We start from the raw sequence: 25,274 nt of genomic DNA, 5'->3' as shown, positions 1-25,274 counted from the left end.
CAGGGGCGCTCCGTATCTTCCATTGTGTACGCAAGTGTGTCAGCGTGTGTGCGATGACAGCGTGTGCGCCACCTGTCAGAACAACAGCCAATCAAATTACATCTACGTTATTTTCGTCACACAGCATTCAACCAATCAAATTGCAGGACAACCAACGAAGAAGAAGCTCTCAAACAACCCGCCGGTGAGGAAAAATTATGCCAAAAATAGTTTCGTTCGGGGATTAAAACTACGAGTGGGTCAACAAAAAACGAATTCCAGTATGCAAAGCATGCGGTTCCAAGATTATAGACGGAGACGCTACAACTTCCAACTTCGTTTGACATTTGCAAAAAGAAGGGTAAGTTTTGAATGTAAGCTAACGTTTATTGGCTGGGTAACGTAACTTTTATTTGCTGTTTAGTTAAATCAGTGAGGCTGTAAACTCACTGCTAACGTTAGAACCATAGACATCTTATAAGTAGACGCAGCATCGACCACTATTGCATACTCGCGCAGACGAGATGCGGGGCTGCCATCTTGGAGTGGTGATCCGCTCCACTCAGTGCAATTCATTTGGCAGGAGCAATGAACTGTTGGCGCATTTTATTCATCTTACCTCACTGAATACCACTCATTTTCACGCACTTTTTTTGTCATTCGTGTAGCTATGGTAAATGACACATGTTTTGGCGTGTTCATAGTTTGCTTAACAGTAATAGAATATTCTTATATGCTATAAGTGACCAGACGTCCGAGATCAAAACTGGGAATAATAATCCCAGAGAAGGGGAAAACACGGTCAGCTATTTTTAAGTTGAAGAAACAATATGATTAGGTTATATATACATGTGTATATCCTACATAAACACAATATGAATACATTAGATCATTATATCTGAGGAACCTATAGACTGTATCTCTGTTGCTGCAACAGCAGAGTTTATTCTGTCTTGACACTTTGTATTGATATTTTCTTTTACATTCTTCCCTTAAATAATAATGTTTACAGTGATTGTTTTATATGTATTTTTATGTATGTTGCTTTGGATAAATGTGTCTGTCAAATACTTAAACATATATAAACACCTGAAAGTCTTTATATGAACTAAAACCACCAATCTGTTTCACTGGATTCAGAATAAAACCAAAGTCTGTTTTACCCAACAATGTTAGTATTTGAATATTGTTACTTGAAGACTTATTCCTGGTTACAATTATACTGTTAAGAGAGTATTGTCTTATGTTTTGCCTAAAATGAGAATGCATCATAATCAGTGGCAGCTGGTGAATTTTGTTTTAGGTGGGGCTGAAAGTTTGTAAACCAAATACCTGGAGGAGGCGTCATCCTCCCCCAGAAGATTTCTTTGTGATTTTCACATACAAATATTGAAGATCGTTGCTCCTTCTCAACTCTGTGGGGATATTCTTTTCACAAAATACAACCAATAGTACGTTATTGTTAAATCTTACTCATCAAAAGTAATCCCAGATTCCTATTTTCAACAGTCCGCTCATTTGAGCAGGAAAACGCTGAATACCAGCCCGACATCTTTGTTTTCTACCTCTCAACTGTCAGTTTAGGCCGCTCGCCGGCACCTCGTCACCTCTTTAAGATGGTGGCCAAATTGCTTGTGTAATAGCAGCCAATGTTGCGTCTACTTATAAGATGTCTATGGTTATAACATCATTGCAAACACGGCAATCTGTTGCGTCCACTGCAGTTCACTACTTTATTCATACTTTTTGTCAAGTGATTTTTTTTAAGCAGGGTTACATGAGGTACCTACACATAACGTTACGTTGGTGAATGTATCACACACAGCTACGCAACGTTAGACGGCGGTCAGCAGCACCGCGTTTTTTAGCCACCTACAAAAAGACAGACATAGTCAAATAAAGGTCAGTTAAAATGTATACTATATTAAGAATATGTGTACATATTGCATAGGGCCCTGACATCTAAAAAGTACGACTATGTTCATTGTTATGTTAATGTGTTTGTTATGTTTTTCACGTGTACGCACTAGGGGTGTAACGGTACACAAAAATTTCGGTTCGGTACGTACCTCGGTTCAGAGGTCACGGTTCGGTTCATTTTCGGTACAGTAAGGAAACAACAAAATATACATTTTTGGGGTATTTATTTAACAAATTTGCTAAATCTTCCACCAAAAATATTTTTCTTAGTGGAATATTTGAATAGGTCAATAATTCATAATAATATTGATTTTGATTCAGTATTATGTTTTGAGCAAAAGAAAAAAGAAAAAAAAACAGCTTTGTTTTATTCGTCAACGTTGCAACTTTTTCTAAATTACATTTAGCCTTTAAGCTTTGGTATTTCACTTTTATTTGTTTTTGTTTATTTTAATAGTATTTTTAGATTGTGTTGTGGGCCTTTAAAACATTAGCTGTGGGCCGCAAATGGCCTCCGGGGCACACTTTTGACACATCTGCTATATAAGCTTCACGGTGGCAGAGGGGTTAGTGCGTCTGCCTCACAATACGAAGGTCCTGCAGTCCTGGGTTCAAATTCAGGCTCGGGATCTTTCTGTGTGGAGTTTGCATGTTCTCCCCGTGAATGCGTGGGTTCCCTCCGGGTACTCCGGCTTCCTCCCATTTCCAAAAACATGCACCTGGGGATAGGTTGATTGGCAACACTAAATTGGCCCTAGTGTGTGAATGTGAGTGTGAATGTTGTCTGTCTATCTGTGTTGTCTGTCTATCTGTGTTGGCCCTGCGATGAGGTGGCGACTTGTCCAGGGTGTACCCCGCCTTCCGCCCGATTTTAGCTGAGATAGGCGCCAGCGCCCCCCGCGACCCCAAAAGGGAATAAGCGGTAGAAAATGGATGGATGGATGGATCTAAAATCTATGGGTAAAAAGCAGAGCCTGGCGACGCATGCGCATTTATCATAACTCTCTCCCTCTCTCTCTCTCCCCCTCCCTCATGAATGTTGCCTGCGCACACATTTATTTTTTTTAACCCCTTCTTAACCTTGAACGTACATTGAAAATACACGCAACCCTAACTTAAAATGCCGGACATTTGAGGCATTTAAGAAACTCCACCTGGACAGCCCCGCAAAAGCAGACATGTCCGGTGAAAAGAGGAGGTGTGGTCAGTCTATCATAGCCCGCGGTCGCTGCTAGCATGCCTTGTGTTGTTGTTTTTTTTGATTGATTGATACTTTTATTAGTAGATTGCACAGTACAGTACATATTCCGTACAATTGACCACTAAATGGTAACACCCGAATAAGATTTTCAACTTGTTTATAAGTCGGGGTCCACGTTATTCAATTCATGGTGCCTCGGAGTGCATTGTTTACACAACGTGCTGTGCGCTACTTAATATGTCCGTGTGGAACTCGTTCGGTACACCTCCGAACCGAACCGAGCCCCCGTACCGAAACGGTTCAATACAAATACACGTACCGTTACACCCGTAGTACGCACACATAAACACACATACAGTATGAGAGGAGATCAATGAGATAAGGTAAGAACAGGATGGAAACTGCTGTGGAAGTAGTTACAATGCAAAATGCCATGGAAATACAATGTTAACACGTTTGCAAATAAGTACAGTTGCACTTGTTTTTTTTTAAATGTGTTTATTCTGTAAAGGAATGAGTTAAATGTTTAAAATGACTGGTTAATAGTGCTATTATGAAGTGCAATGTCAGCACAATTTTTTTTTCCTGCAGTTTCAAATGCACTTGTTTTTTAATAAATGCATACAGCGTTTTAAAAGCATACACAATCTGTGTAAATATGTTAGTCTGGGGTTAAAATGACTTGAAATGACTCGAAACTCAAAATGCAGGACTTGGGACTTGACTTGAGACTTTCCAGTCCAGACTTTGGACTTGATTCGGGACTTGCCTGTCTTGACTCGAGACTTGACTCGAGACTTGAGGGCAAAGACTTGAGACTTACTTGTGACTTGCAAAACAATGACTTGGTCCCACCTCTGCTTATTAGCATCGCCGGTAAAATGTGCGCACCAAACGATCAGGACTTTCGCATCTTGTGACACTGGAGCAACTTAAATCCGTCGATTGGTAAGTGTTTGTTTCGCATTAAATGTGGGTATCTAGTTTCAAATGTACATACAGCTAGCGTAAATTGCATGTTAGCATCGATTAGCATAGCATGTTAGCATCGGTTAGCTGGCAGTCATGCCTTGACCAAATATGTCTGATTGGCACATAAGTCAACAACATCAACAAAACTCACCTTTGGGATTTTGTTGACTTAATCATTGCAAATGCATCTGCAGGTTATCCATACATCTCTGTGCCTTGTCTGTCTTAGCATCGCCGGTAAAATGTGGAGACACTCTGGCAAAATCAATGGGGGTCTGGCGGCAGATTTCTTGCCAGTGGTGCAACTTGAATCCCTCCCTGTTAGTGTTGTTACACCCTCCGACAACACACCGACGAGGCATGATGTCTCCAAGGTTCCAGAAAATAGTCGAAAATAACAGAGCTGAGACCCGGTGTTTGTAATGTGAAAATGAAAATGGTGGGTGTGTTACCTCGGTGACGTCACGTTCTGATGTCATCGCTAAAAGACCGATAAACAGAAAGGCGTTTAATTTGCCAAAATTCACCCATTTAGAGTTCGGAAATCGGTTAAAAAAATACATGGTCTTTTTTCTGCAACATCAAGGAATATATTGACGCTTGCATAGGTTCGGTGATAATGTTCCCCTTTAAACATTACAATTTAATTATAATCACTCAAACAAATTACAATGCCATCATAAGGCCACTGTAACGCTCAATTGAACACACATAACATCACTAAACTGTGCTAGAACGGTCGCTAACACGAGTGCAGGCCTGGGCCGTATGGATCAAAACTCATTTCCATATATAATTTGGCCCATAAACTAACCTGCAACTGGAAATATTCGTTGACGTAACTAAATAACTCCACCGCCATGCCTTGTTTTTCAATTCTGGGGACTGATGGGGAGCCCTAATACACAAAAACAAGTAAGAAAAGTAGGTTTTGTATAAAAAGGATCCCAACCTAAGAGGTGTTTTGATATAACAAAAAAGAAAGAGCCTTAGACATATTATAAGAAAAGTCAAATATAATCTCCAGTTGTCAGGGTCAAACATCGATGACATCAATTAAACAAGACAAGAAGCAAATAATTAAACAGAGACAGAATTCAATTCGGCTCAATTTCAGGAGAGACGCCCGGACACAGTACAGTGTCTCAGCACGCTTTGGTGAAAGATTGTATGCCTCCTCCTTTATTTGGACTTTCTCTGACCACATGTCAACAGCTGCTTCCAAAGGGACGGGGTCGTAAACAATTTCACAGAAAAGGCCGTAAAAAAGTTCAAAAAGAGGTTTGTTAAAGAGTTCAAAAAGAGGTTCGTAAAAACAGTTCAAAAAGAGGTCGCCTGGAGGGGAGTCTGGTCCTGCTTTCTCTTCGCTTTTGTAGTTCTTGGGTTAGACAATATCTTTCTGTTGATTACAATACATGAAAGAAACAGGAACACCTTCATGTTGCTTCCGCCCTACATAGTGGAGTTTTACAAGCCTTCTTCTTGGTAGGTTCAAAGAGAGCTTTTGGTCTTCTTGCTGGGAACTCATTTCAACATAAAGTTTTTGTGATAACTTAGAAACAATTATTCTAACACCAGTCTTCTTTAAAATACATTTCACTATTCTCAATTCTCCAACTGACAAAAACACAATAGAACAAAATGTGAAATAAAGTGCCCTAGTTTAAGAGGACCTGTTTAAACATCAGCAGCAACATGAAAACAATTGACCTTTAACAATAGTGTTTTTATAGATAAACATTATTATTGTACATACATACATACATACATACATACATACATACATACATTTTAGCCAGGAACACCAACCTGTCAACTGCTTATGATGCTGTGTGACAGGCTGTGTTCTGAAAATTACTCATAAAAAGTATTTTATTGTAATTTCTCTTTACTTTACCAAAAATGTATTTATATTATGAATGGAATTAGTCTTTAATAAATGTTATTAATTACTCGGAAAATAAAAAAAATACAAATCTTAAAAAAAGAAACTAAATATCTGGCATATTGCAGTTAAGATAAATTTCAGTGTGTACGTGTGTGTGCCTTTTAGAAGGCGGTGGCGTGTGTCATCAGCGAGCCCACTCAGCCCTCAAGCAGTTTTTGATCCCTCTGAAAGCTGTTTTACATTCTTTTGCTTAACAGTGGGATCCCAATCACTTCAATGTGTTTTGGACGTACCGTCATTTTAGGCCTATAGCGTGCACCTAAGTGTAAGCTGAACCCCCTAATTTTTTACATAAATTGGCTGCACAAGCCTATATGGCGCACGTGTGACACATTAAATATTACCACAGGCATTTATGTCCATTCACTATTTTACTAAAGGGCAGTGCCTGGAAGTACAGTAGCTCCTGTAGAGGTCATTGAGGCCGGCCTTCGTCCTTCTCCTCCTCCTCCTGAAATCACTGAAATTGTCAGCAGTCCGGCCTTTTGGGGCCCTTAGTGGTGGTGAATTCCTGTTTTGTGTGACGGCCTTTTCCTTTTTTAATGTTCATGTTGATCATCTTCAGCTTTGGGACTGCACCGTGTGCATTTTGTTATGTCTCCTCCATGATGAGAGTGAGTCCTTAATTTGTTAAATGGCAGACTGAATGATAGTGCAAGTGTGTTTCATTTAATGTGAACAATTTAATCGGTTCACTGTGGCCCGTTCTGCAATTTAATTAATCTGATGTGATCAATCAATCAATCAATCAATGTTTACTTATATAGCCCTAAATCACTATTGTCTCAAAGGGCTGCACAAACCACTACGACATCCTCGGTAGGCCCACATAAGGGCAAGGAAAACTCACACCCAGTGGGACATCGGTGACAATAATGACCCAGTGGGACGTCGGTGACAATGATGACTACAAGAACCTTGGAGAGGAGGAAAGCAATGGATGTCGAGCGGGTCTAACATGATACTGTGAAAGTTCAATCCACAATGGATCCAACACAGTCGCGAGAGTCCAGTCCAAAGCGGATTCAACACAGCAGCGAGAGTCCCGTTCACAGCGGAGCCAGCAGGAAACCATCCCAAGCGGAGGCGGATCAGCAGCGCAGAGTCCCGTTCACAGCGGAGCCAGCAGGAAACCATCCCAAGCGGAGGCGGATCAGCAGCGCAGAGATGTCCCCAGCCTAAATTTAATAAGCTTGTAAATGTGAGGACTCTTCTTCGGCATTGTAATGCCGGTGTGGTTCTTCCAAGGATGCGTCGAAGTATCCATCCATTTTCTACCACTTATTCCCTTTTGGGGTCGCGGGGGGCGCTGGCGCCTATCTCAGCTACAATCGGGCGGAAGGCGGGGTACGCCCTGGACAAGTCGCCACCTCATCGCAGGGCCAACACAGATAGACAGACAGCATTCACACACTAGGGCCAATTTAGTGTTGCCAATCAACCTATCCCCAGGTGCATGTCTTTGGAAGTGGGAGGAAGCCGGAGTACCCGGAGGGAACCCACGCATTCACGGGGAGAACATGCAAACTCCACACAGAAAGATCCCGAGCCTGGATTTGAACCCAGGACTGCAGGACCTTCGTATTGTGAGGCAGACGCACTAACCCCTCTGCCACCGTGAAACCCTGCGTCGAAGTAGAACACAGCAAAAGTATGATATAAATGGATTTATCAAATAATAAAAAGGCTAGGAACAAAAACACTGTTGTAAAGAGAAGGCAAACAAAAGACGCTAGCGTGAAAGCTAGGATAACACTAGGAAACTAAAACTTGGCTCGAGGGCACAAACGAGAAAACAAATCATCAGTATGAAAACTGGAATAAACAAGTGGCGTAGCGGGAGAGCTTGCGAGAAAATACATACGATAGAAAAATGAGAGTCGTCACTGTAGCACGAAGGCAAATTAGGATCCGAGAATGAATAACGAAAAGGGGCGAGTTTAAATAAGGGAGGTGGTTAGAAGAAAACAGGTGTGCGTAGATAACAAGTGGCAGGTGAACTAATGAGCTACCATGGTGACAGACTAAACAGGAAATAAAGACGTTAAACAACAGGGTGATACAAAAATGGAACAATAAACTAGTAAACCTGGAAAAAATCCATAAATTGTATAGATTTTATAAAGTGCAGGGTTCGAAGGGAGAAAAAAGTATTAGCTTATAGTCTGAAAATTATGGTACTTGTATGGTTCTTGGGCAGTCTGCTCCTCTCTGCTTCAAGCTGTGCGTTACTTCAGGGCTGGTATGCTGATCAATGGCTCCAAGAAAAAGTTTGGGGGTGAGGGGAAGTTAGCTTTGTTTAACTTTCCTAAAAATTTAAGTACCAGACGGAAGTGGAGAGATTTGCTTTTTTCAAATCAACAAAAGAAAAATACTTTATTTTATGTTTTTATTTATATTTTGGGGCTTCACGGTGGCAGAGGGGTTAGTGCGTCTGCCTCACAATACGAAGGTCCTGCAGTCCTGGGTTCAAATCCAGGCTCGGGATCTTTCTGTGTGGAGTTTGCATGTTCTCCCCGTGAATGCGTGGGTTCCCTCCGGGTACTCCGGCTTCCTCCCACTTCCAAAGACATGCACCTGGGGATAGGTTGATTGGCAACACTAAAATTGGCCCTAGTGTGTGAATGTGAGTGTGAATGTTGTCTGTCTATCTGTGTTGGCCCTGCGATGAGGTGGCGACTTGTCCAGGGTGTACCCCGCCTTCCGCCCGATTGTAGCTGATATAGGCGCCAGCACCCCCCGCGACCCCGAAAGGGAATAAGCGGTAGAAAATGGATGGATGGATGGATATTTATATTTTATTTTATGTATTTTTCCACAACATTTTACTGTTTTGTCAACATGAACCAGTTTGAAGTTGGATTATCCGCTAAACTGCTACCAAAAGACAGCACAATTCCAAAATTACTACTTGGACATGTTGAAGAAGAACAAGGAAGAGAAGCAAGGTCAGCAAGCTCAAGGGGGATTTGTGTAAAGGGGTTAATTTGTATTTAAAAAGAGCCTTTTACAGACATAATCAGAAGGGGGATCCAACTTTTGACTGTGGAGCAAAATGTACGCTAAATTTATGCCATATCCTATCCAATACCTATTATCTAGACCACAAGGAAGTGTGTTAAATTACCAGTAGAGTGGAAAAACAATGTGCCTCTATATTGAAGCTATTGTCATATATGTCCGATGTATGACATCAAATGACTTCCAAAGTTTGCGAGTAAATAGATACGATCAGAATAGTATCAATCACAGAGATTCCTGAGCCATTTTGAGAGATAATAAGAAAGTCAATCACAGGACCTCGACGTCACGCTGGGAACCAAAGATCCCTTTTCTGTCAACATTAATGCTAATCATGCAAAATTTGTGAGAGCCAACAACTATTACTTTTGGAAATATTGGTTTCCTTATATATTTGAGCCCAATCACAGAGAGGATGAGCAATAAGTTTTAGAAGCCGAGTGATGGATGCAATTCCATTGTAACGCCAGCATCCGCAGCATTGTTGGTGCTAAAAGTTAGGGCTGCGAATCTTTGGGTGTCACAAGATTCGATTCAATATCGATTCTTGGGGTCACGATTCGATTCAAAATCGATATTTTTTTTTTCAATTCAACACGATTCTCGATTCAAAAACGATTTTTTTCCCGATTTAAAAGGATTTTCTATTCATTCAATATATAGGATTTCAGCAGGATCTACTCCAGTCTGCTGACATGCTAGCAGAGTAGTAGATTTTTGTAAAAAGCTTTTATAATTGTAGAGGACAATGTTTTATCAACTGATTTCAATAATGTAAATTTGTTTTAACTATTAAACGAAGCAAAAATATGACTTATTTTATCTTTGTGAAAATATTGGACACAGTGTGTTGTCAAGCTTATGAGATGCGATGCAAGTGTAAGCCACTGTGACACTATTGTTCTTATTTTTTTTTTTATAAATGTCTAATGATAATATCAATTTGGGATTTTTAATCACTGCTATGTTGAAATTATAACTAATATTGATACTGTTGTTGATAAAATTCATTTTTGTTTCACTACTTTTGGTTCGTTCTGTGTCGTGTTTGTGTCTTCTCTCAATTGCTCTGTTTATTGCAGTTCTTAATGTTGCTGGGTAAGGTTTGCTTTTGGAATTGGATTGGATTGTTATGGTATTGATGTGTATTGTTTTGTCGGATTGTTAAAAAGAAAATTAAAATCGATTTTTAAAAAACGAGAATCGATTCCGAATCGCACAACGTGAGAATCGCGATTCCAATTCGAATCGATTTTTTCCCCACTTCCCTACTAAACATACAAACTAACAATAACAAACCAGAACAAAACAAACTCTTACTGTATGTAATATTTCCACTCTCGCTGGAATGCAGACCGATGTGACTTTCACATAATTCTGTTTAGATAAAGATTAAATCGCAATCCTCATGAATAGTTACAAAAAAGGTTCCTGCAAGAAGCATGTTGTGGGATTTATTTCGCCATCTCGGGGGTTGTCAAAGTCGACCAGTCTGTCAGACCATGGCCACATTTGTCTACTAGCAGGTGAGAGCTGCATGAATCATAATCTAGAATGTACTTTTAGCAAATTTGAGACGAAGCAGAAGCAAACGTCTGCTCATTGTGTCAACAATAGCAGCATAAGCTAGCATTAGCTCACTGCTATCAATGTCCCATCTGCATTGGGGTTTATAATTAAAAATGTTCTCTCATATTTGGTTATTTTTCAGGTCATGGGATGTAAATGGAATATTGTTGGCAGTTTCTGGATGTTTTTAGAGAAAGTATATTGAGTGCAACAGAGGTCCCCTTGATACCATGAATTGATTAACGTGGACCCTGACTTAAACAAGTTGAAAAACCTATTCAGGTGTTACCATTTAGTGGTCAATTGTACGGAATATGTACTGTACTGTGCAATCTACTAATAAATGTATCCATCAATCAATGGTGAATACAATTTTGACTATTTATTTACGTTTTTGAATGCATAAAAAAATCCAAGCATATGGGTTCTTGTCTTACATAAGGATTGTGAATGATAAACACCACATATCTTTCCAATTGCATATATCCACTATGACTGATCAGATAACATTGCCAGAGTGCTTATGTACTTATGTGATGTCAATTTCCGAAAATAGCTGAAGATATTCAGAGCGCGATATTCAAGATGTCTGACTGAATTGGTGGCATTTTTGTATGCTTAAACAGTGTTTTCGCATACTTTTCGAATTGTTAATACAATTGGATATGGTTTAATGCAGGGGTCACCAACCTTTTTGAAACCAAGAGCTACTTCTTGGGGACTGATTAATGCGAAGGGCTACCAGTTTGATACACACTTACATAAATTGCCAGAAATAGACAATTTGCTCAATTTACCTTTAATCAATGAATCTATACTTATAAAAAAAAGTGGGTATTTATGTCTGTCATTCCGTCGTACATTTTTTTTCCTTTTACAGAAGATTTTTTGTAGAGAATAAATGATGAAAAAAAAACACTTAATTGAACGGTTTGAAAGAGGAGAAAACAGAAAAAAAATGAAAATAACATTTTGAAACAGTTTATCAACAATTTTGACTCTTTAAAATTCAAAATTCAACCGAAAATAATGAAGAGAAAAACTAGCTAATTCGAATCTTTTTGAAAAAAATAATTTATGGAACATCATTATAAATTTTTCATGATTAAGATTAATTTTAGAATTTTGATGACATGTTTTAAATAGGTTAAAATCCAATTTGCACTCTGTTAGAATATATAACAAATTGGACCAAGCTATATTTCTAACAAAGACAAATCATTATTTCTTCTAGATTTTCCAGAACAAAAATTTTAAAAGAAATTCAAAAGACTTTGAAATGAGATTTATATTTGATTCTACAGATTTTCTAGATGTGCCAGAATTTTTTTTTTTTCAATTTTAATCATAAATTTGAAGAAATATTTCACGAATATTCTTTGTCAAAAAAAACAGAGGCTAAATTGAAGAATCAAATTAAAATGTATTTATTATTCTTTACAAAAAAAAATGAAAACACTTGAACATTGATTTAAATTGTCAGGAAAGAAGAGGAAGGAATTTTTAAGGCATATGTGTTTAAAAATCCCCCCAAAATTTTTAAGGTTGTATTTTTTCTCTAAAATTGTCTATCTGAAAGTTATAAGAAGCAAAGTAAAAAAAATAAATGAATTAATTTAAACAAGAGAAGACCAAGTCTTTAAAATATTTTTGGGGATTTTTGAATTCTGTTCAAGTTTTGTCTCTTTTAGAATCAAAAATGTTGAGCAAAGCCAGACCAGCTTGCTAGTAAATAAATAAAATTTGAAAAACAGAGGCAGTTTACTGATAAGTGCTGCTATTGGAGCTATTTTTAGAACAGGCCAGCGGGCGACTCATCTGGTCCTTACGGGCGACCTGGTGCCCGCGGGCGCCGCGTTGGTGACCCCTGGTTCAATGGATACAAGGAAATACAAATAAGCATATAAAGTCAACTTGTTTTTCCACTCTACTGGTACTTTAAATGTAGATACAAATCATCATAGGTCCCCTTTAATGAGAGCTGTAACATAAAGGGCTGCACTTAAATAAATATGTTTGTAAATCTTTCCAGAATTTCCTGATGCTGAATGAAATGAGTACAAGGAAGTTGACACTGGAAAATAAGAACCCAAACTGTATTGAGATGAAGATGGTGAACTGCTACTGGGATAAGGTAAATAATCCACCTCTATTCAGTGTTTAATTCTGACATTGCACAATTCAACATTCAACCATAATTCTGACCGTGGGATAAATACTCAGCGTTAAGCCTTGATCAAATAAGGTTGTCATCACACTAAACTATTCTTACTTACTCCTGTCTGCATTCACGTAGATCTTCCGTCTTACAACGCATTTACTTCCACATACTTCAATTCTGATGTTATGCTACATTTTCCCTGACTTTGTGGATTATTTTTTAGTATGATTTAATAAACTCATTCGGATATTTCTGCCGTACAAAGTGGCTATCATTACTTGCAAGAAGAGCGATTAATTACAAAACCCAAAACCAGTGTAGTTGGCACGTTGTGTATAAATTGTAAATAAAAACGGAATACAACGATTTACAAATTATTCATTTCCATCCATTTTCTACCGCTTATTCCCTTTCGGGGTCGCGGGGGGCGCTGGCGCCTATCTCAGCGACAATCGGGCGGAAGGCGGGGTACACCCTGGACAAGTCGCCACCTCATCGCAGGGCCAATACAGATAGACAGACAACATTCACACTCACATTCACACACTAGGGCCAATTTAGTGTTGCCAATCAACCTATCCCCAGGTGCATGTCTTTGGAAGTGGGAGGAAGCCGGAGTACCCGGAGGGAACCCATGCATTCACGGGGAGAACATGCAAACTCCACACAGAAAGATCCTCAGCCTGGAATTGAACCCAGGACTGCAGGACCTTCGTATTGTGAGGCAGACGCACTAACCCCTCTGCCACCGTGAAGCCCTTACAAATTATTTTCAACCTATATTCAATTGAATACACTACAAAGACAAGATACTTAATATTTGAACTGGTAAACTTTGTTATTTTTTGCAATTGAAATTTCATACCTGCAACATGTTTCAAAAAAGCTGGCACAAGTGGCAAAAAAAGACTGATAATGTTGAGGAATGCTCATCAAACACTTATTTGGAACATCCCACAGGTGAACAGTCTAGTTGGCTGATTACTTCCATGAAATGCTCAGAAGAATGGGGCAAGGGACACCACTTTGTGAAGAAATACGTGAGCAAATTGTCGAACAGTTTAGGAACAACATTTCTCAACGAGCTATTGCAAGGAATTTAGGGATTTCACCATCTACGGTTCGTGATATCATCAAAAGGTTCAGAGAATCTGGAGAAATCACTGCACATAAGCGGCAAGGCTTAAAAACAACATTGAATGCCCGTGACTTTCGATCCCTCAGGCCGCACTGCATCAAAAACCGACAACAGTGTGTAATGGATATCACCACTTGGGCTCAGGAACTCTTCATAAAACTAACTACAGTTCGTCGCTACATCTGTAAGTGAAAGTTAAAACGCTACTCTGCGAAGCGAAAGCCATTTATCAACAACACCCAGAAACGCTTCCGGCTTCGCTGGGTCCGAGCTCATCTAAGATGGACTGATGCGAAGTGGAAAAGTGTTCTCTGGTTGGACAAGTCCACATTTCAAATTGTTTTTGGAAACTGTGGACGTCGTGTCCTCTGGAACAAAGAGGAAAAGAAGCATCCGGACTGGTATAGGCGCAAAGTTCTAAAGGCGGCATCTGTGATGGTATGGCGGTGTATTAGTGCTCAAGGCATGAGTAACTCACACATCTGTGAAGGCAACATTAATGCTGAAAGGTACATGCAGGTTTAGTAGCAACATATGACTAATAGACTCAAGAACTCCTTTGTCCCACACGCCATTAGACTGTACAACTCCTCTCTGGGACGGGGGGCGGGGGGTACAAGGATGACAGGGGATTCAAAACATTAACAGTGCAATACGTTTTTCATAACATGGTCACTACTGCCTACTTTGTCTTGTTATATTCTTATTTTACTGTTATATTGTTATTCCCATTGTTTTTATTCTTTTTGTAATATTTCTCTATTTTGTTTCCTTTTAAACCCCCATTATTTACTTTTTACTCTTTTTTAAATTGATCTCAACTCTGTACACTGCTGCTGGAATTTTAATTTTCCTGAAGGAACTCACCTGAAGGAATCAATAAAGTACTATCTATCTATCTATCTATCTATCTATCTATCTATCTATCTATCTATCCATCCATCTATCTATCTATCTATCTATCTATCTATCTATCTATCTATCTATCTATCTATCTATCTATCTATCTATCTATCTATCTATCTATCTATCTATCTATCTATCTATCTATCTATCTATCTATCTATCTATCTATCTATCTATCTATCTATCTATCTATCTATCTATCTATCTATCTATCTATCTATCTATCTATCTATCTATCTATCTATCTATCTATCTATCTATCTATCTATCTATCTATCTATGTTGCCATCCAAACGTCTTCTTAATTGATGTTCCTGCTTATTTCAGCGAGACAATGCCAAGCCACATTCTGCACGTTACAACAGCTAAGTTTCTCAGTTCGAACATTAAATATCCTTTCTTTGCAGTGTATTCAATTGAATATAAGTTGAAAAGGATTTACAAATAATTGTGCTCTGTTTTTATTTACGCTTTACACAATGTGCCAACTTCACTGGTTTTGGGTTTTGTAAATAAAACATGAATGTAGTCTCGGATGAGCCGTGACTTTAGAAATATTTCAGGTCTTTCTTCGTATTGTTTATTTGTATTATGAAATGTATCAGTTTTCAACTTGCGAGGAGAGATCACATTATTGTACGTCTACACCACAGTAAAACTTGTCTCGGTGTTGTGTGCATGACATTTTTGCCGTGCTGTCACCCATCTTTCACTATTACACTCAGACTTGCCAAATGTGCTGGACGTTAGACCCAGGCACAAAACGGATGGCCCAGTGTGCTAATGCCATAAGTATGTTAGTTAAGGGTTTATTTTTGGGACGTACACAAGGTATTAGTGGTTATAATAAAAATAATAACAATAATTGTCTCTGAGGAAAAATTTGTCTTGGACATTAAGACACACCATTTTACATCCATACATACATACATACATACATATATACATACATATATACATACATACATACATACATACATGAACCAGTTTGAAGTTGGTATGTATATATGTATATACATACATATATACATACATACATACATACATACATACATACATACATACAGTTCATTCGACAATACAGACTGCGCAGGTATATCAGTTAGTTACGAGATCACACATTACACTCAATATTACACTCATTATTGCATCGGTTATTAGAGTACTTCTCTGTTCTTTAGTGGTTGCCAACCGCAGTTCCAGTTTGTCTGTTTTGTGGACGATGGATCCGGCGTTGGTTAGAAATATGCTGGGAATTGGTGGCGTATTTGGTTTCTGCACTAGGCCCACTCCCTTTGTTTACGACGCTTCCGCCCGCATTGTCTTCTTGCCGGTCTAAGGACAAGCCACCATGAGCCCAGAGCTCTAGCGATTTTGTCAGAAATGTGGTAAGACTTATGAAACTCACTTGTAATTTCCATGCAAGACATAAATCCAACTGACCACAAATTGTTTAGAGTGTATGAATTGAGAGCATTCATACAATCATATTCTTACAGCAGCGCACACAAAACGGATAAGATGCACCAATTCAGAGTCGGAATCTCAGAACAAAACAGAAGAGATTACAGTATGTGTAACCAGAGGTGGGTAGTAACGCGCTACATTTACTCCGTTACATCTACTTGAGTAACTTTTGGGATAAATTGTACTTCTAAGAGTAGTTTTTATGCAACATACGTTTACTTTTACTTGAGTATATTTATAGAGAAGGAACGCTACTTTTACTCCGCTCCATTTATCTACATTCAGCTCGCTACTCGCTACTTTTTTTATCGATCTATTAATGTTTGTTTTGGTTTTTCAACATAGGATCTACGCACGCCTGCGTTTCACCAATCACATGCAGTCACTGGTGACGTTGGACCAATCAAACAGAGCCAGGCGGTCACATGACCGTGATACGTAAAACCCGACTTAAACATGTTGACAAACTTATTGAGGTGTTACCATTTAGTGGTCAATTGTACGGAATATGTACTGTACTATGCGAGCTAATAATAAAAGTTTCAATCAATCAATCAAAAGTGTAAAGGAAAAAAGACACTTTTAATTTCAACCGTACGTCCCGTCAAAAGCCTAAAGACTGATCGCACAGTTCCTGTCTTCACAATAAAAGTGCCGCTCCATCGCGCCTGCGTCAACAAAATAAGAGTCTCCGAAAGCCAGCGCAAACAAGCTAGCAAGCTACGGAGTTTGCCGCCAATGTATTTCTTGTAAAGTGTATAAAAACGAATATGAAAGCTGGACAAATAAGATGTTAAAAACCAACGAGTTTCATTTGGTATTAGACGGAAAGGAGGAACTTTTTTTTTCTCCTCCATTTGAAAACTTGGACGTTTTCAAAACTACAATGCAAGTCATCAGAATCAGGTAATACACCGACTTATATTCTTGTCTTCATGAAAGATAGGAATCTATATGTTAAACATGCATTTATATTCATTAAAACACCTTTAACATGGCAAAATAAATAGATATAATTTATATACTGTATATATACATTTATGTACATATATATGATATGTGTGTGTATGTATACATGAGGTAGATCACCTCGACTTGGTCATTTATTAAGTAATTGATTAACGTTGAAATACTTATTGCGGTGTTACCATTTAGTGGTCAATTGTACAGAATATGTACTGTACTGTGCAATCTACTAATACAAGTTTTAATCAGCCAATCAACCATTAAATGCCAGTTATTGTGGCTCAATGTGCCTTAATTTTTTTTTATTTTAATGTACTATTATTTAATATATATTATTGTTTTAGTTGCTTAAGAGATATTCATGGCTCTGATTTTGCTCGTATCTATTCTTATGTTTTTGTGCATTATTTGTTGCTGTAATCATTTAACAAACAGGTTACTCATCAGTTACTCAGTACTTGAGTAGTTTTTTCACAACATACTTTTTACTTTTACTCAAGTAAATATTTGGGTGACTACTCCTTACTTTTACTTGAGTAATAAATCTGTAAAGTAACAGTACTCTTACTTGAGTACAATTCCTGGCTACTCTACCCACCTCTGTGTTTAACCCACCACTTGACTGTCTTGAAAGTATTTAGAATTTTTCAAATGTGTGATCCTTTCAGTTCCTGGATGCCCCGTCTCTACAGAATATTACTCTCACAGTGAAGTCACAGCAGCTACTAGCTGTAATTGGCCCCGTGGGGGCCGGGAAGGTGGGATAAACCTTATCTTAAACAGCGTAAATTAGGGGTGTAACGGTACGTGTATTTGTATTGAACCGTTTCGGTACGGGGGTTTCGGTTCGGTACGAGGGTGTATCGAACGAGTTTGTATTCTGAAGTCTTAACAAGCTGCTCTGCTTTCTGCCTCTGTCTGAGCAGTTAGCACCCAGCATTGTCCCGCCCACACAACCATCTGATTGGTTACATACAAAGCCAATCAGCAGTGCGTATTCAGGGCGATGTAACAGCCAATCAGCAGTACGTATTCAGAACACATGTTGTAAATGCTTCATTGTCGAGCAGACATGTCTTTAGCAGCGGACATCGTACACTCCCCAAATTATAAAAAACACTTTCCAGGAGCAACTATTACAAACATCACTATGAGCCCGTTGACATTTCGTAACTTAAACAGCAGTTCACAGTTCTGGCTTGAGGTGATGTGAAGGCTAATTAGCTTTTAGCGTTACATTAGCTCATTTTGCTGTGTGTGCGTGTGTGTTGGGGGCAGCAAAGCCCTCTCTGTCTGTTATTTCACATGAACTAACATGAACTCCATAGATTTCCGGGATGAATAGTCTCTCCTATTGCTATTGTACTATTTTTCAGCTATAGTTACATTAATCATACGTAATGTAGCAGCCTAGTTTTGAATGGCAGGGTGCCTGCTATCACATGTTGATAAAAATATAACATTTACATAATAAAAGTCAACTACAGGCTTCCCAAATGCTGCAATAAATCAAGCATGATGAGTTGACTTGAAACTGTTTAATGTTGCACTTTTTATATGTAGAAGAAAAGTTTTGTAATTTTATTTAATCAAAGCAACAAATTGAGGCAGTTTAATCCAATCCAATCCAATCCACTTTGTTTATATAGCACATTTAAACAACAATAACGTTTCCAAAGTGCTGCACAGCCATGTTAAAAACAATATTATGCTCCACCAATGACTGAATAAAACAAAAAATGAATAAAAATAAAACCAATAAAAACAATATAAAAACAAATATGATTAAAAACTATTTTAAAGGGTAAAATCAATTAAAACAGTAAAATAAAAATCAAAGTATATAAAAAACACAGAGGACAACAGAGGACAGAGGACCACACAACTCACGTAGTGTTAAAAGCCAAAGAATAAAAGTGGGTCTTAAGATGTCTTAATGTGGATTAACATGGGCAGAATTATTATAGTGTTCCCAATGTTAAAAGGATAAAGCCATTGTTTACAAATTTGGTACATAAATAACCCAAAAAATTATATTTGTTTGTTTTCTTACTGTACCGAAAATGAACCGAACCGTGACCTCTAAACCGAGGTACGTACCGAACCGAAATTTTTGTGTACCGTTACACCCCTAGCGTAAATACATATATTAAATTCATGCAATAATTGTTACTTTGGAGATTACTCACTGGTTTCACCCCATCCTTATCCTCCCAACCCCATTTCCGCCAGTCGTCCCTGTTGAGCGCCATCCTGGGTGAGCTACCTCATGAGAGCGGGATGTTGACAGTGAGGGGTCAACTCAATTATGCATCCCAGCAGCCTTGGGTGTTTCCAGGCTCCATCCGCAGCAACATCCTTTTTGGAAGAGTGCTGGATCCGCATAAATATGAACGGGTCCTAAGGGCCTGCGCTTTAAAGAAGGTGAGTTTGAAAGGTGAGTTGCTTTGAAAGGGAGATACAAATTCCAGTGTCCTTATGAATGTTCCTAAGCAAACAAGTGAAGCCACCAATGAGGAAACAAGTAAAGTATTTTGAAATTGTCTTGGGTGTGAATGGCACATATATTTTTGGCCCTTTGAGGGGAAACCGCACTTTTTTGGAATATTGCCTATCGTTCACAATCATTATGTAACACATGACAAGGGATGTTTTTTTTTTTTAATGCATTCTTAATATTAAATAAATTCGATCAAAAGTTGCAAAACTGGATTTAGACTCTGTAACAGATCAAACACCAAAAGTAATGTTTACCGTAATTTACGGACTATAAGCCGCTACTTTTTTCCCTCGTTCTGGTCCCTGCGGCTTATACAACGGCACGGCTTACGGCAATGGTTCCCAAACTTTTGCAGGCTGGCGCCCCCTTGGCTCCCCAGTGAATTCCTAGCCCCCCCCCCCCACCCCCCCTCCCCCACCCCCACAGACACATATGGAAACAAACACCTCTTTCTTGATATTTAGTATGCTGCAATTTGAAAAGAGAAAGGTTAAACACAAATGTGTATTTCACAAATAAAACCCAATTTAGTAAACCAATTTATTTTCTAGCAGTTTTAACTGTTTCAGCAACATAGAATGGTAAATACCACCCTAACCAGCTCAACACAACACGGCGCGTTCTGGCGAGTCCCCAATTTCATGTTGACTTGAACTCAAGATGATGTTGACTACCAGAATGCGGTTTTTATAATAAGATAAAATTCTGAACATTACAAGCTTGAAATTACAAACCTGAGCTTTTGCTTTTGTAGTCTATGCTGTCGGATCTGACTGGGCCAGAGCGGCGTGTGGTAACCGGACCCTGATGCGTCGTCCACTGATTCGTCCTGCTGCACGTGTTGTGTACAAATCGTCAAACAAACGTTCGAACTTCTGACTTCGACTTCGGACTGCCGCCCCCCTACCGCCCCCTTCTTCCTCACCGCCCCCCCAGATCTTTCCACCGCCCACTTTGGGAATCACTGGCTTACGGTAACCAGGGGCGCGCACTACCGAGGATGCGCGAGACCGAGGCAGACATCTGGCGCCAGGTAACGAGAGCAAAACAAAGAGTAGGAGAGCGTCAGCGACAGTTTGCGCGAAGGAAGTGTTCATGCAAACACCCTCAATATGGGAAACAAACGGAGAAGTGCATATGATGCTGCTTTTAAGTTAAAGGCAATCGATCTGGCTGTCAAAGAAGGAAATAGAGCTGCTGCATGTACCCTTGACATCAATGAATGAACGGTGAGACGTTGGAGACGGCAGCATGAAGACTGCACTTTTACTGCCGTGTTACAGGCGAGCACTTTGCATTACTTTGCACCGTTGTATTATTTGTACTCTGCACGAATGTTGTTCGCCATGTCAAAGATGTGAAAGTTTGATCGAATGATTAAAAGATGTATTGTTAATTAATGGGACGCTTTGCGTTCCCAAACAGTCGTCTCTGTCCCGACAATCCCCTCCGTGGTAGCAGGAACCCCTGTATACTCCGGTAATTACACATCAAAACGCCTGCGGCTTATAGTCGGGTGCGGCTTATATATGTAGCAATCTGTATTTTCCCCTAAATTTAGCTGGTGCGGCTTATAGTCGGGTGCGCCTTATAGTCCGGAAATTACGGTAAATTTAGGAATAAAACGAGAACGGATACAACTCAAGTTCTCAGAAAATATAGAATAGCCAAAATGCAGACTTTTCATATAAAATTTACTGCTTACCTTTGAAGTTGACCGCGGTCTGAATTACACGTCAGGGTCACCAATTGTTGGCGGGGAGGGGGGGGGGCGTGTTTGTTATTTAATCAGAGTGAAAATGAAGGTTATCAGACACATAGTTCAATGCTCAATCAGTAACAAGTATTTGCATCAAAACAGAAGTATACTTACAGAGGCAGTCAGGACTGTACCGTACCATACCATACCAACTTTATTCATAAAGCCCTTTAAAAACAACCACAGTTGAAAAACAAAGGGCTGGAAACCACAAACAAGTAAACACACAAAAATAAGAGAAATACATGCAAAGGACTGACTAAAATATAAATATAATTTATAACATAGGTAAAATACACACACTACATATGCAAATAAAAAGAGCATATACAAATGATCTTAAAGGGGAACATTATCACAATTTCAAAAGGGTTAAAAACAATAAAAAACAGTTCCCAGTGGCTTGTTGTATTTTTTTGAATTTTTTTTCAAAATTTTACCGGTCCCGGAATATCCCTAAAAAAAAAAGCTTTAAAGTGCCTTTTTTTTCGCTCACTGCCAAGGCACTGTCCATTTTCCTATGACGTCACACAGTGCTGCCTATGTAAACAAACCATGGCGAATACCACAGCAAGATATAGCGACATTGGCTCAGATTTAGACTCGGATTTCTGCAGTTTAAGCGATTCAACAGATTACGCATGTATTGAAACGGATGGTTGGAGTATGAAAGTATTGAAAAAGAAACTGAAGCTATTGAGCGAATACCTATTGACACTATTCATAGCCATAGCATGGCTGAATAGCTGCGTTAGCATCGCCAGTAAAATGTGCGGACCAAACGATCAGGACTTTCGCATCTTGTGACACTGGAGCTACTTAAATCCTTCGATTGGTAAGTGTTTTTTTCGCATTAAATGTGGGTGGAAGGAAACGTAATATAGTTGCAAATGTACATACAGTTAGCCTAAATAGCATATTAGCATCAATTAGCTGGCAGTCACACCGAGACCAAATATGTCTGATTAGCACATAAGTCAACATCATCAACAAAACTCACCTTTGTGATTTTGTTGACTTTATCGTTGCAAATGCATCTGCAGGTTATCCATACATCTCTGTGCCATGTCTGTCATCGCTGGTAAAATGTGCAGACACTCCGGCACATTCGATGGGGGTCTGCCGGCAGATTTCTTGCCACTTTCGCATTTTCGGGCCAGTGGTGCAACTTGAATCCCTCCCTGTTAGTGTTGTTACACCCTCCGACAACACACCGACAAGGCATGATGTCTCCAAGGTTCCAAAAAATAGTCCCAAAAACGGAAAATAACAGAGCCGAGACCCGGTGTTTGTAATGTGTTTGAAAAAATTAAAATGGCGGCTTTTTTACCTAGGCAACCTCACGTACTACACGAGGCATAAACAGAAAGGCGTTTAATTCGCCAAAATTCACCCATTTAGAGTTCGGAAATCGGTTAAAAAAATATATGGTCCTTTTTCTGCAACATCAAGGTATATATTGACGCTTACATAGGTCTGGTGATAATGTTCCCCTTTAAGAGCAATTTGTTAGTTAAAAACAGTTTAAAGAGTTCAAAGTCTCATGCTGGGTTTTTTAAAAGCCAGTGAGTAAAAAAAATGTTTTTAAAGAAGGATCTTAAAAGTGTCCATAGAAGGGGCCTGTCTCACATGGAGAGGGAGATCGTTTCCGAGTTTGGGACCCGCAACAGAGCAGGCAATGTCCCCTCTGTGCTTGCGCTTTGATTTTGGTACCTCCAGGAGGTAGAGCAGCTCAGAGAGGTAAGGTGGGCAAACCATGTAAGGATTTAAAAATGAATAAAATAATTTGAAAAAGGACTCTAAAAGACACAGGCAGCCAGTGAAGTGGGGCTAAAACAGGAACAATGTGCTCTCTTCTGCTTGTGCTTGTTAAACGTCGGGCAGTTGCATTTTGGACCAGCTGCAGACGTGAGAGGGAGGACTGACTGATTCCAAAATACAAAGAGTTACAGTAACCCAGCCGAGATTTAACAAAGTTATAGATTACTGTTTCAAACTGTTGGTGTAAGGATCGGTGTAACCCGGCCTGTCGCCATCACGTCTCCACCTCATTGCTGCCACCACAGCCTGGGGGGGGCAATAGACCGCAGACTGTGGTGACGTAGGCCGGTTTCGTCGCGTGAAGAAGCCTACAACTTTTGGATGTGTTGTCCGCTCCATTTGCTGAATGGCAATATACGATATATATCTCGATATTTTTTCCGTAAAGTAAAAACAAAACCGTCTTAGTTACCTGAGATAGATAATAAAATAATGTCTCACAGTTGTGATCAAAATTATTCAACCCCCACACAATTTTGGTGTTTTAGCAAGATGGACATTTATTCCGTATTTTGTTTATAGTCATATCAAATAAAGATGTGTCAAATAAACAAATGCAACTTCAATTGTAACACTGTATTTTACAAAATACCAAAAAAGGACATTTTTCTTAATATCTCATTGACAAAATGATTCAACCCCCTAGTTACATGCATCTTTAGTACTTAGTAGAACACCCTTTGGCAGTAATTACATCCTTCAAACGTGATACATAACCGTACACAAGCTTCTTGCAACCATCTACAGGTATTTTAGACCATTCCTCTTGGGCGAAGTTCTCCAGTTCATTCATATTCTTGGGCTTGCGTGCTGCAACTGCCTTCTTCAAGTCCCACCACAGGTTTTCTATAGGACTTAGTTCTGGCGACTGTGAAGGCCACTCCAGAGTCTTCCAGCCCTTCTTCTGCAACCACTCTGATGTTGATTTGGAAGTATGCTTGGGATCGTTGTCCTGTTGGAAGGTCCAACGTCTCCCAAGCCTCAGCTTCGTCACTGACTTCATGACATTTGCAGCTAATATATCCTGGTAGGAAATAGAATTCATGATGCCTTGAACGCGCTGGAGATTCCCGGTACCTGAGGCAGAGAAACAGCCCCAGAGCATGATTGACCCCCCACCATGCTTAACAGTAAGCAAGGTGTTCTTCTCTTTGTAAGCTTCATTTTTTCTCCTCCAGATATAACGTTGATTCATAGGCCCAAAGAGTTCCACTTTTGTCTCATCACTCCATAGAACAGTTTCCCAAAACCTTTGGGGTTTGTCCAGATGATTTTTGGCGTACTGGAGTCTATTTTCCCTTGTGCCTGGTAGTCAGAAGTGGGGTGCGCCTGGGAGTTCTGGCATGGAGGCCTTCATCTCGTAGTGCGCGCCTTATTGTCTGGGACGAAACCTGCGTTCCCCCATCTGCAATGTCCTGTTGTAGTTCCTCAGCTGTTAGCCGGAGGTTTTTCACCACTGTACGCTTCAAATACACACAGCATCCTCTTTCTGCCACGCCCAGGTAGTGTTTCCAGTGTGCCTTTAGCTTTAAACTTGCGAATTATGCTCCCAACTGTGTCTCTTGGAATGTGTAATGTCTTCGCTATTTTCTTATATCCATATCCTTTCTTATGAAGAGAAATTACCTCCTCTCTTGACTTCTTTGACCACTCCCTGGACTTCACCATGTTGCAAATACACCATTGACCATCTACAAGAAGCTGAGCGTCACAGTCTTTTTCAATCAGTGTAATTGTTGCTCGTTATGGTTCTAATCACATCTACAGGTGTTTTCAACACCTGATTGAAAATACTTTATTTAAATTCTGTTCTTAAGATATATGATCTTCAAGGGTTTGAATAATTGTGTCAATGAGATATTAAGAGAAATGACACTGTTTGGTATGTTACAAAATATAATGTTGTAATTCAAGTTGCATTTGTCTATTTAATGCATCTTTATTTG

The 25,274-nt window shown here is 39.3% G+C and overlaps 1 protein-coding gene across 1 annotated transcript in view; it reads left to right on the top strand.

Moving 5' to 3' along the window:
- Positions 1–25,274, top strand: part of LOC133555134 (ATP-binding cassette sub-family C member 4-like) — a 153,607-nt gene that overhangs the window by 97,973 nt on the left and 30,360 nt on the right. Inside the window, exons 9-11 of the mRNA XM_061904647.1 lie at positions 12,643–12,744; positions 17,917–18,006; positions 19,481–19,672. Of these exons, the coding sequence (XP_061760631.1) occupies positions 12,643–12,744; positions 17,917–18,006; positions 19,481–19,672 (384 nt within the window). The remainder of the gene's footprint in view (positions 1–12,642; positions 12,745–17,916; positions 18,007–19,480; positions 19,673–25,274) is intronic.

Source organism: Nerophis ophidion, linkage group LG06 (assembly GCF_033978795.1).
Source record: "Nerophis ophidion isolate RoL-2023_Sa linkage group LG06, RoL_Noph_v1.0, whole genome shotgun sequence".
Classification (NCBI taxonomy): Eukaryota; Metazoa; Chordata; class Actinopteri; order Syngnathiformes; family Syngnathidae; genus Nerophis; species Nerophis ophidion.
The sequence above is the reverse complement of the archived record's forward strand: the minus strand, read 5'-3'. Positions and strand labels throughout refer to the sequence as shown.